Source organism: Elephas maximus, chromosome 4 (genome assembly GCF_024166365.1).
Source record: "Elephas maximus indicus isolate mEleMax1 chromosome 4, mEleMax1 primary haplotype, whole genome shotgun sequence".
NCBI lineage: Eukaryota > Metazoa > Chordata > Mammalia > Proboscidea > Elephantidae > Elephas > Elephas maximus.
Window position 1 is genome coordinate 33,159,828 of NC_064822.1, and position 13,386 is coordinate 33,173,213.

A 13,386-nucleotide genomic window follows, 5' to 3' on the forward strand; every position below is an offset into this window, starting at 1 on the left:
CCTGGGTAACAATGGGAATCTCGCCTGCACCCCTTTGTTCCTTTTTCCCACTTCAACTCTTCCCCTTGGGCTGATGGACTGGATCTGTACAGGGTTAATGAACTCAGACACTTAGTACTACCAGGAAGGGAAGGCCTTTGTCCTTTGCTTAACTCTTGAGTCTATTGCTTTACAGCTTCCGTTCTGTCTCAAGGGCAGTGAAGGGCAAAAGGAACCATCCATCTCTGACTGTTGGGTACAACAGCCTGAAGACAGTTGTGATAATTTTCCTTATGCTAATCTCAAGTTACATTTCTTTGGACGTATTTCAAATGCACACATAAATTATTTCTCTATGGTTTCTTTTAGTGTGGCATCGGTTCAGCATATACTATATTTTAGAATTAAAAATACCTCCATTAAAACAGACTTTGGGTGGCATTTCTTTTTAGATGCCTTCTCATTGAGAGCAGCAGACACTTGAATCAAGATGCCCCTTAATTGCAGGAATGTTAAAAGTACAAGTCAAAGAGCAACTGAGATCTTCCACTATAAACCAGTAAACCAACTGCTGTGGAGTTTGACTCTGGCTCATGGTGACCCTATGTGTGTCAGAGTAGAATTGCGCTCTGTAGAGTTTTCAGTGGCTTATTTGTTGGAAGTAGATCTCCAGGCTCTTCTCCTGAGGTGCCTCTGAGTGGGCTCAAACCACCAACCTTTTGGTTAGCAGCAGAACGTGTTAACTGCTTGGGCCAGCCAGGGAATCCTCTTGTTTTATGGGCCCCTTTAAATAGTCAGGCAAAGTTGGCACTTTCTCCACCCCCATTCATTTCAGAATACTACTGTCCCTTGTAGACGAAGTTTTTTTTTTTTTTTCTTATCTTTATTGCCAACCCTTTCGTCCAAGCTATCATCTCTTACCTGGAATCCTGTAATGGATCCCTTATTGGTGGTCTTCATACTTTGACATTTATGTTCCTTCAATCTATTCTCCATACAGGAGTTATTGAGATCTTTTTTTATAAACAAATCCTCAGCTTCCCAAGGGTTTCCGTTGTCCTCAGAATAAAATTCAGATTCCTTGCCAGGGCCTCTGTGACCTGGCCCCCTCCTACCTTTAATGCAAGCCTCCTGTGGGTCCTAGAAAGAAGCTCTCACACCCGAGCCTTCCATCCTGGCCACTGTTCACCCCATTCTTTACATGGCTGACTCCTTCTCACCCTTCAGGCTTAAGTATCTCTTCCCTGGAGACCTTTTCCCTGGACACTCTGCCTATTTTCTATTACTGCACCAGATTTATGACTTTCAGAACCATTTGTAATGATATGATTGTTTATTTGCTTAGTCTGTATACTTTCAGACTGTAAGTCTTATAAGGGAAGAAATCATATCCAGTACCTAGCATGTTATCTGGCACACAGTAGGTGCTCGATAAATGTGGATTTGCATGAGTGCCTTTTTCTTAAATGTAAAAGAAAAAATAAGTAACTGAGGAAAAGGCCAACCTCCTTAAATGTAGTCAGACATGCCTCTTGCCCTATTCAAGAAGGATTGGGGCAAATCCACAGGGACCTTGCCTGGCTTCTCTCTCTCCAGTAGGGTCCTTGTGAGCCTCCAAACAGCTGGGGTCCCCTGGCTTCCTGCTTCTGGATATGGTGGATCGTCCCTGGGCCAGGGCAAAAGGCTCAGGTTAGAATCTCCTGATCACACAGTTCTTCTCCTTCAATGTTGGCTTCTGGTCTGAGGGGCACACACATTTGCTTGGCCGTTGTGAATCAACAATTTAATAGGACCTCCCTCCTTCCCAGGGCATTTTAAAGACACCTTTTAAGTTCTGTGCATTCTTGTTTTCAGAGAGTCCAAGCCTTCATTATGTCAAACATGCAAAAATGCATTTATATCCCACATTTAAAATACTTGCTGTTGATGTTGCTGTTAAGTGCCATTGGGTCAGTTCCAACTCATAGTGACCCTATGCACAACAGAACGAAAACTACCGTGTCCTGCACCATCCTTATAACTGTTGTCATGCTTGAGCCCATTGTTGCAGCCGCTGTGTCAATCCACCTCATTGAAGGTCTTCCTATTTTCCGCTGACCCTGCAATTTACCAAGCGTGATGTCCTTCTCCAGGGACTGATCCCTCCTGATGACATGTTCAAAGGATGTAAGAGGCAGTTTCGCCATCCTTGCTTCTAAGGAACATCCTGGCTGTACTTCTTCCGAGACAGATTTGTTCATTCTTTTGGCAGTCCATGCTGTATTCAATATTCTTCGCCAACACCACAATTCAAAGGTGTCAACTCTTCTTCAGTCTTCTTATTCATTGTCCGGCTTTCACATGCATATGATGCAACTGAAAATACCATGGCTTGGATTAGGCTCACGTTAGTCTTCAAGGTGACATCTTTGCTTTTCAACACTTTAAAGAGGCCTTTTGAAGCAGATTTGCCCAATGTAATGCATCTTTTGATTTCTTGACTGCTGCTTCCATGGCTGTTGATTGTGGACCCAAGTAGAATGAAATCCTCGACAACTTCAAACTTTTCTCCATTTATCATCATGTGGCTTACCAGTCCAGTTGTGAGGATTTTTGTTTTCTTTATGTTGAGGTGTAATCCATACTGAAGGCTGTGGTCTTTGATCTTCATTAGTAAGTGCTTCAAGTCCTCTTCACTTTCAGCAAGCAAGGTTGTGTCATCTGCATAACGCAGGTTGTTAATGAGTCTTCCTCCAATCCTGATGCCCTGTTCTTCTTCATATAGTCCAGCTTCTTGTATTATTTGCTCAGCATACAGATTGAATAAGTATGGTGAAAGGATACAACCCTGAAGCACACCTTTCCTAACTTTAAACCACTCAGTATCCCCTTGTTTTGTCTGAACAACTGCCTCTTGATCTATGCAAAGATTCCTCATGAGCACAATTAAGTGTTCTGGAATTCCCATTCTTTGCAATGCTATCCAGTGTATTGTAATCCACAGTTGAATGCCTTTGCATAGTCAATAAAACACAGGTAAACCTCCTTCTGGTATTCTCTGCTTTCAGCCAGGATCCATCTGACATTAGCAATGACATCCCTGGTTCCACGTCCTCTTCTGAATCCAGCCTGATGGATTTCTGGCAGTTCCCTGTGGATATACTGCTGCAGCTGCTTTTGAATGATCTTCAGCAAAATTTTGCTTGCATGTGATATTAATGATACTGTTCTATAATTTCCACATTCAGTTGGATCTCCTTTCTTGGGAATAGGCATAAATATGGATCTCTTCCAGTCAGTTGGCCAGGAAGCTGTCTTCCATATTTCTTGGCATAGATGAGTGAGCACTTCCAACACTGCATCTGTTTGTTGAAACATCTCAGTTGATATTCCGTCAATTCTCAGAGCCTTGTTTTTCACCAATGCCTTCAGTGCAGCTTGGACTTCTTCCTTGAGTACCATCAGTTCCTGATCATATGCTACCTCTTGAAATGGTTGAACTTTGACTAATTCTTTTTGGTATAATGACTGTGTATTCCTTCCATCTTCATTTGGTGCTTTCTGTGTCATTTAATATTTTCCCCATAAAATCCTTCACTATTGCAACCTGAGGCTTGAATTTTTTCTTCAGTTCTTTCAGCTTGAGAAACGCCAAGCATGTTCTTCTCTTTTGGTTTTCTATCTCCAGCTCTTTGCACATGTCATTATAATACTTTACTTTGCCTTCACGAGCCACCCTTTGAAATCTTCTGTTCAACTCTTTTACTTCATCATTTCTTCCTTTTTCTTTAAGAGCCAATTTACAAATTGCTTGTAATGTAATAATATTTTGATACTAAATTTAAATTTAATGTACTTGACAAAATTGTTTTGTAGACGTTTAATCTAATTGTTATTAGTAGTAACAATTTTGTAGTTTTGTTTTGAAGCCAATATGTATGTGTGTATATATCTGTAGTTATGGTTAGGTGCTGTTGAGTCAATTCCAGCTCATAGCAACCCTATGTGATACAGCAGAACTGCCCTCTATGATTTCTTAGGCTGTAATCTTTATGGGGAAACCCTGGTGGTGTAGTGGTTAAGTGCTGCAACTGCTAACCAAGAGGTCAGCAGTTCAAATCCACCAGGCGCTCCCTGGAAACTCTATGGGGCAGTTCTACTCTGTCCTATAGGGTCGCTATGAGTCGGAATCGACTCGATGGCAGTGAGCTTGGGTTTTTTTTTAGAATCTTTATGGAAGCAGATTGCCAGGTCTTTTCTCCCAAAGAACCACTTGGTGGGTTCAAACTGCCAACTTTTCAGTTGGCAGCCAAGTGCTTAACCATTGTATTACCAGGGCTCCGTGTGTATGTGTTTGTATGCTTATGTATGTTTTCAGATTCCTAATTTTTTCTGGGTATCTGGAAAACTCATAGGCCCTAAGCACATTGGGAATAAGATGACTAGTAGGTAAAACAACACTACTTCTATGGTCCTCATATTATTAGCCTCACTTTTTCTTAAGGAGTCTTTGTGAGCTTAGGGGACTACACACAGGGAAATGGCTACAGGCTTAGTATAAGATTACCTAAATACTAAAATTACAGTAAAAAATAGAAGACATAACTGAAAAGATTGTTCTCTAACAGGAATTGGTTTAGTATGCAAAATGCAATGAATGTGTCACTTATTTAATGAGGGAAGATGGTAGAATTTTTTTAATTACCATTTTAACAGTAGCAAGTACGTACTATAAAAATTTAGAAAATGCAGAAACACAAAAAAGTCTTCCATAATCCGAACTGTATCCACGATATATCACTGTTAACAGTATGATATATTTTCTTCTAGTTCTTTACATGCACACACACACATTTTATAATATTAAAATCATGCCACATGCACAATTTTGTATTTTACTTTTTCCACTTACATTAATATCAGGATTATTTCCCTTGTCATTACATTTTTACTGGTTGTATTATATTCTGCCATATGGATCTACTGTAATTCACTTAACTGCTCTTCCAATGTTGGAAATCTATGCTGTTTATTTCTATTATAAGTAGGGTTGCTGTGTTGGTTAACGTTGTGTGTCAGCTTGGTGGGGCCATGATTCTCAGCGGTTTGGCGGTTATGATGTAGTTTGGCAGCTAGGTAATGATGTAATCACCTCCATGATGAGATCTGACATAATGTGATCTCCTCCATGATGAGATCTGCTATGAGCAACCAATCAGCTGAAAGTTTCCTTAGGGGTATAGCCTGCATCCAATATACATGGACTTTCTGGCAAAGCTCACGGGCTTTTGCTCTGCTCTAAATTCTTCATTTGGCTTGTCATCATCTGAACTTCCGTTCTTGGGACTTGAGCCAGCAACCTTCCATCTTACCTGCCAATCTTGGATTCATTAGCCTTCGCAGACCACGAGCCAGCAAGCAGCCTGCCATGTGACCTGCCTATTTTGGGTTTGTCACCCCCCTGCAGGTACGAGTGTCAGAAGAAGCCTCCAGCTTGATGCCTGACCCACAGACTTGAGATTTTTCAGCCTCTATAACCACATGGTCATTTCTTTGATCTCTTTCTTTCACTCTCTTCTCTCTTCTGCTTTTGTTTCTCTAGAGAGCCCAGCCTAAGACAGTTGCTATGAGTCAGAATTGACTCAACTACATAGGTTTGGGCTTTTTGTTTGTTTTATAATAAAGTCGTAATACCACTGGAGAATGACTCCTGTCCTCTGTACAGCTTCTTGTCTTCCACGAGGGCTAAAGTTCTTATCTTCTGTTTGAGGAGTAGAGGGGAAGGTGAGGCTGGCTGGAAAATAGTTACCTACATGTTGCCCTCTTTATATCCAGTCTTCTCCCAGTCCAGTCTCCACTTGGCACAGCCAAGAAAATAGGTGCCAACTAAATAGTGAGTTCCTGGAATTGCTGCCATTGTCCCTGGAAGTCCCAGCCAGCTACAGAAGCCAGAATAATCACCATCAATATTTAAGTTGGAGTGGACAACCCCTACTTAAATGTAATGCCAAACCACAGCCAGCCCAGGAGGGATTTGGTTAGCACAGCTGGACCCATAGAACTCCCATATGGCAAGCTCTGCTGCATCATGTCAATGACTTTCCTCCAAAAGTAACTCAATACTAGGATTGAATTTTTTTATTTCCTTTACTGCATCTTGGCTGGGTTCAACTGTATATGTGCTTTAATAGTGGTCCTCCAAAATAATACAATTTTGAGTGGCAAGGCTCTGTGTGACACTGAAGAGTGAATGGAATTGTCACACATCTTGCTCTGATCCCCTCATAAAGCAATGAAAAGGAACAACCAAAAGCTTCCAAACTAGCACCAAATCAGTGAAGTTGTTTGTTGAATTTCTCTCCTTCAGGAAGACTTCTAATTGTAATTATTCATTATTGTATCTTTTGATGAAAAAAGTAATATAATAAAAAATCGGAGCATCCACTCTATTTCAACCTCATATTTCTGGTACTGTATACCTTAGTTGGAAACCCTGGTGGCATAGTGGTTAAGTGCTACGGCTGCTAACAAAAGGGTCGGCAGTTCAAATCTGCCAGGTGCCCCTTGGAAACTCTATGGGGCAGTTCTACTCTGTCCTAGAAGGTCGCTGTGAGTAGGAATTGACTCAACCGCACTGGGTTTGGCTTTTGGTTTCTACCTTAGTCAATATAACATATTCACCATACTGCAGTCTATCCACTGCCATCAAGTCAGTTCCAACTCTTAGTAACCCTACCGTACAAAGTAGAACTGCCCCAAAGGGCTTCCAAGGCTATAATCTTCATGGGAGCAGAGCACCACATCTTTCTCCCACGGAGTGGCTGGCAGGTTTGAACCTGACCATTCTGTTAGCAGCCAAGCACTTAAACCACTGCACTGCTGGGGCTTCTTATATTGCAATAAGATAGTAAATAAATTTGATTACAGTAAAAGAAAAAAAAATCACAACAAGCAAAAACAAGTCAATATTGGGAAATTTTCAAGAGTGATATTCAATCTTCCTGACATTTCCTTCTTTCATCTTAGAGAATTTGGCTGCTGTAGCATTTCTTGCACTCTTGATAGCCTTGGCATTTGTATGAACAGCCTAACGAGCCAAATGCAAAGGGATGCAGCTATTGGGGAGGCAATTACAGAGGGAGCAGACTTCTTGACTGACAACCACATGCTCAACCTGAAATTATACTTGCTTGCTGGATTTCCAGAGCTTTGTTGAATGCCAGTGACTTGGGTTCTTCAGTCTTGACAGGGTAAACAGTCTAAACTAGGTGCCGAACCAAGGACCAAGCAAGACTTATACATTGTTTTGTTATCAGGAAAACTCCAAAGGAAACAATGATCAAATTACTAGTTTGCTAAACCCACATAGTATCTAGCTAGCCCTCAAGTTTCAATATCATGTCCGTTGTTGTTAGCTGTCAAGTAGCGCCCGACTCACAGCGACTCCATGTACAATGTAACACAACCTGCCTGGCCCTGTGCTATCCTTATGATCGGCTGCCGATTGGACTGTTGTGATCCATAGGTTTTCAATGGCTGATTTTTTAGAAGTAGATCACTAGGTGTTTCTTCCTAGTCTGTCTTAGTCTGGAAGTTCCACTGAAACCCGTTCAGCATCATAGCAATATACAAGCCTCTACCAAAAGACAGGTAACAGCTGTGTATAAGGCGCATTGGCCAGGAATTGAACCTGGGTTACCCATATGGAAGCTGAGAATTCTACCACTGAGCCACACTGCCTCCAAATATATCTAACCCATGGCTGTAGAGTCGATTCAAGAAAGCATTTCTGAATGGAATCTTCGACAAACATGTCCCAGGTGTGGAATCTTTACATGTAACTTTCTTGTGAGAGATGAAAATTTTCTTTTCATTTACTCACCAAAACTTTCCCATGGGTGCTATGAGGAAGGCAATGTGTTAGGCTTATTGGGAGAATACAGAAGGGAACACAATACGGATCCTGGCTTCGAAGAGTTGATTGTCTCCCAACAGGTCAGGAAGTCACTTAAATTTCTCTGAATCTCAGTTGTCTAATGTATACAATTTGACAACTAGATTGGTTACTGTCTGAGGTCCTTCAGTGACTCTAGAACTGCTGTATCACACACGTCCTCTGCAGAGCACAAAGCCAATGTGAAAGGTTATTGGCAAAATTATTTCATGACCTATTGGTGAATGGCAGCATGTTAAATGCCAAAGCAAGTTAAATCACCAAAAATTCTGTGTCCTTCAAAAGCTGCAAGTCTCCTCACTGCCACCTGAAAATACCACATGGATTTTCATCTCCCTGCCGAGCCCGTCTGGTGTTCCCCTCACAGGGTTGGCACTGGCCTCTGCATCCCTCCACAGCTTGCCACCTTCCTACTTGAACCCTCCCCTACCAGCACCCTCAGGTATCATTTCCCCTTCCTCTAGGCTTTTTTAGCATTTACTGTCATCACTAAATTCAGTTTTTTAGCATTCACAGCAAGCCCATTCTCTTGCATTACTAATATACAGGCAAGAACTACAGCTGCTAATCAAAAGGTCGGCAGTTCGAATCCACCAGGTGCTCCTTGGAAACTCTATGGGGTAGTTCTACTCTGTCCTGTAGGGTCGTTATGAGTCAGAATTGACTCGATGGCAACAGTTTTGGTTTTATAAGAGCTATTATGGAACAAATAAAGAACTATGGAAGAACTGAGGTGGAAGAATTAATTTTGGCTAGAGGGACCAGGAAAGCATCAGGAAAGAGAGAGTATCTGAGCATCATTGTTTTTAAGGGCAGGATCTGGTAAAGGGATACATGTGGAGTGGTGAAGAGAAGCAACAATCAGTGATGATTCTCAGCTCTCAAGTCTAAGTCAATGGATATTTGTTAAATGATTGATCTTCCAGCTTGAGTAACTCAGTGGTATGTTATTTCCAATATAAGAAACACAAGAAATAAAGCAACTTATGGGAAGATGTTGAGCTCAGTTGTAGACACTTTCTTAAGGTGCCTGTGGACAGCTGATGTAGAGATGTTCAACCAAGCAGTTCTCTGAGGTCAGGGGAGAGTTTACGGGTTATCTGCAGGTATGCCACATTTTACCTGGTATTTATGGTTTACAAAGGTCTTTCACAGCCATCAACTACTGTTGATTCTGGTTTTAATAAACATCCTAAAAAGTGGGTAGGGCAGAATTATATTGTCAGGCCCAGAGCAGTCCCTCAAGTGACATGTGTCTGATTATCCTGATTGTTACAACAAGGAACCTGAGGCTGAGAGACGGTAAATGCTTTGCTGACTGTTTAGAAGGAGAGCTGCAGCTCAACCCCACATCTTCTGCCTCCAAATTCAGTTTTTTTTTTTTAAATAAACCACTAAATGGTTTGGCAAAAGGTTGGCAGTTTGAACCCACCCACAGGTGCCTCAGAAGGCAGGCCAGGCGATCTGCTTCTGAAAGCTCACAGCCTTGAAAGCCTTAGGAGCACAGGCCTACTCTGACACACACAGGTCGCTATTAGTAGGAACTGACAACTAACAACAGGAGTTGTGATGGTTGATGCTGGGGGGGGGCAGATATCATTTTGGACAATGGATAATGCAAGAGGGAAAGGACCATAAGACTTTGGGGCAGCCCCTATATTTAAAGAACAAAGGAAGAAGAGGAGCAATTAAAGGTGACCATATGACCTGCAACCCTCTTTCCAGGAGACTCAAGATCCTCAGGGGTAGGGTTCTGTCACCCCGTCGCCTGAGAGACTCAAGTAGAGCACCAAGCACTCAGTGGATAGATATCCACTATATTGAGCCCAGGAAGAATGTCTTAATGACTGTCAAGGTCTCTAGATGGGAATCTAGTGTCCCGTCTGGGAGGAAGGAGGAAGGATAGCTTAGTGTGCTAGGTGGGAGGCTCCTTTCTGAATGAACTCCATGGTCCGAAGTTCCGGTGGTTAAAGACACAAAGTGATTTCAGAAGTTCATTTCAGGACCACCTTGGGGAGCGGCCGACTGGCAGTGTGCCAAGGTCCTTTCCCTCGGTGCTAGGGAAGCCTTCGTCTCCATACAGCATTTCAGGTCTCCCTGGCTCTCCTGACCGATGCCACCGGCAGCTAAGCGGGCACCCGGTGCACCCCCTTCCTCGCTGACCGTCTCCTCTAGGGCTCCTTTCCTGCACACTCTCCCCACCCGGTCCTCTGGTCTCCCTGGGGGAACCGAGGGGCTGCCTTGCCGGAGACCTCACACCCCGCGCTTCTTCCCCACTCCGCGGCCTGCTCAGCCGGCTAGAAGCCGGCCGCCTGCGCTCGCTCGCCCTGGAGCGGGAACCGGAGCCAGGGCGGAGGCGCAGCCTAACGGTCCCGGCCGCACCCCGCGCCCCGCCCGGCGGCGCGCTGAGCCCGCCCGCCCCCTGCGTCATGACGCCGGCGCCCAACGCGGAAGCTGCTCGCGGCGCGCCTGGTCCAGCCGCGGGCTGAGCGCGGAGCCGCGGCGGCGCGAGGATCCAGGCCGGGCGCGAGCCGAGCGCAGCCACCCGCCCAGCCGGGCCGAGCAGGCAGAGCTGGCGGAGCGGACCGAGCGCGCCAGCGGCAGCGGCGGGCGGAGCGGGGGACGGCGCGCCGGGGCCGCAGCCGGGGGGATGCGGCTGCCTCCCCCGGCCGGTGTGTAGAGAGGGCGGGTCCCCAGCCTCGGGAGCGCGGCGGTGGAGGGACAGAGGCGGCGGCCATGGCGACCCCCGGCAACCTGGGGTCCTCCGTCCTGGCGAGCAAGACCAAGACCAAGAAGAAGCACTTCGTAGCGCAGAAAGTGAAGCTGTTTCGGGCCAGCGACCCGCTGCTCAGCGTCCTGATGTGGGGAGTCAACCACTCGGTAAGGGCTCCGGCTCCGGCGCGCAGTCCCCTTCCTCCTCCTCTTCCTCCCGCTCCCCTCCTCCTCCTGCTGCGGCTGCTGCGGGCACGCAGCCCGAGCTGGCCCGGCGCGCGGGGCCCCGGCCTCCGGCTCTCTCGCCTCCGGGGCTGCTCGCCCTGCGCGGCGTCTCGGTACCCCAGCCCCGCGGTGCGCGCCCGCCCCCTCTGGCCGCCCGAGCGCGTCTCAGGCCCCCTTGGGACCGCGGGCCGGGTGCGGAGCGAGGGATCCAGTCCGCATTTGAGCCCTGCGGCGGGTGCCGGTGCCGCCCCCGGTCAGTCCGTCCGTCCGTCCGTCCGTCCCTGCAGCCCAAGAAGTGGGAAGTTTGTGCCGGGCACCGCTCCGCCTTGGCTGTCAGCCCCGGAGGGGGCTGCGAAGGGGCGAGTCCGGGCGATCGCCCCCCTCGTGTGTGTGCGGAGGCGGCGGCGGTTCGGCGCTCTGGTCCCGGGGCGGGCAGGTGTACCTGTCAGAGGCGGGGAGCGTCCGGAGCCTCCCCAGCCGAAGAACAGAAGTGAGAATATTGGAGATGAGATTTTGGCAGCAGTTTTACTGCTGAGGTCCTTTTTTCCTTTAAAGGCGATATTATTGGACACGGGGACTCTTTTTGGCGAAGAAAAACCCGATGTAAATATGGCAACTGGGTGTTTAGCATCTTCCTCAGCTCCTCTCCCCAGTCGCTCTGCCGCTGTGGCGGCCGAAGAGCTGCTTGGCGGGGAGTCTTCCTGGCCACTCACCTCCTCCCCCACCTTGGAGAGCCGGGCAGAAGCCACCGACTGCGGAAGGGCGGCCGGGGGCGGGGAGGGGGGGATGGCAGGAGGAGGAGAGGGTCTCGCGCGCTAGTGGAAGGTGGTCTTGAGTTGACTGCACCCGTTTGGGGTTTGTTTTAAAGAATGGAGGAGAATGCCTGGATTGATTAGCTTAAAACACAGCCAGAGGCGGTGGAAGATGCGCCGCTGCGGGCTATGCGGACTGCGGTTTGAGGGTCTGAAATAGCCTCCTGCTGATCTGACAGCGAGAAACTCCTGCAGTTTTAATCTCCTTAGATAGGATCAGGAAACATGATCGGAGCTGTTGGCTGAGCCATGAAAGTTTAAATGAGCCTGTGAATTTTGACCATGACCTTACCCACTGCAGTCAGCTTCTGAGGAAAAGTGTAAGCTTGCTTTCTCTGTACTTTGGATTTGCATGGATGTCTGTGTGTCCTTCTTTCTCAGCATAATGGAAATGACAGCAAACCATGCTAGTATTTTAAAGAACACTGTCAATTTAATGAAGTTGTTAAAAATGGCTTAAAAGCGTACACGTATTTGTGTTTTTCCTCCCTAAACTGAGCTGGGGGAAAGGTGAAGCAGTATCAGAATCGATTATGTGTGCATGGAGTGACTGCTTTTAAAAGGTCCAGAAGTGATGATTTCTATCAGCCCAAGCTTTGATCCACTGAAGTTCATTTCAACTTACTGACAACTTCTTTAGCTATTAGGAATGTAAGCTGTAGAAATAACATACATTACTGCACCAAAACTCTTTTAAGTTTTATTACAGAAAATGCAATAAAATAAAATGTTGTGAGTTTGCAATTTAGTTATGTCTAATTAGTTACGCAGCCATAATAGACTTATCTCTAGTTAAGCTTTGTATGTGTGTGTTATTAGTTACTGTTCCCCTATGATTAGGATAGGACCTGTAGGGGTGTTAAAGTTTCTGACTCCCTGTGTTCTGGACTGTTTTCTCATATATGTGGGTGCTTGTATTTCTTGTTGGTGTTCTGATGTTTTGGTAGGAGAGTTTTGGGGTCTCAGGATTTAATGTAGTAAAATAGTGTCACAGTGCACTGCTGAAGAGTGTGCTCTCTTGGACTTAGTCTGAATTCTAGTTTACTTTAGAAAATCTGGTAATTGTGCATGTTTTATTGTAACCACTTTTATTGCTACCTTATCCTTATGGATTGCTACATTTGTTTTAGAGTTTCTTGCTTATTACTTGGAAATATTTTGTCACTACTGAAGGCTTATAAAAATAACATGATTTGTAGATAGTACATCTAGTGTTAACTTTCTTTTCCCGTCAAGAAAAATTAGCAATTCTGTGTATACTCATCTAGAGGAGTGAAGTTTCCATAGCATGTAGTATAAACATAATATCCATCAGTTAATAAAAGTAGACTGGGCACATAGTGCCAGCCACCATGCAAAGGATTGTTAAAAACACCTCTCATATTTTTGTCCAGATATCTTTATTTTAAGGGCTCTGAATTGACGTACAAAACCAAACCTGTTGCTGTCAAGTCGATTGCAACTCACAGTGACTCTATAAGACAGAGTAGAACTGCTCCTTAGGGTTTTCAAAGGATCGACTGGTAGATTCAGACTGCTTTTGGTTAGCAGCCGAGCTCTTAGCCATTGAGCCACCCGGCCTCCATCTGAATTGACATAAAACCCACTACCGTCGAGTCAATTCTGACTCATAGCGACCCTATAAGACAGAGTGGAACTGCTCCATAGAGTTTCCAAGGAGCGCCTGGCGGATTCGAACTGCCGACCTTTTGGTTAGCACTGAAC

At 45.5% G+C, this 13,386-nt stretch overlaps 1 protein-coding gene across 1 annotated transcript in view; it reads left to right on the top strand.

The window, feature by feature from the left end:
- Positions 1-10,433: 10,433 nt before the first annotated feature.
- PIP4K2A (phosphatidylinositol-5-phosphate 4-kinase type 2 alpha) overlaps positions 10,434-13,386 on the top strand; it is a 194,742-nt gene continuing 191,789 nt past the window's right edge. Inside the window, exon 1 of the mRNA XM_049881848.1 lies at positions 10,434-10,792. Coding sequence (XP_049737805.1) covers positions 10,649-10,792 — 144 coding nt within the window. The 5' untranslated portion in view covers positions 10,434-10,648. The remainder of the gene's footprint in view (positions 10,793-13,386) is intronic.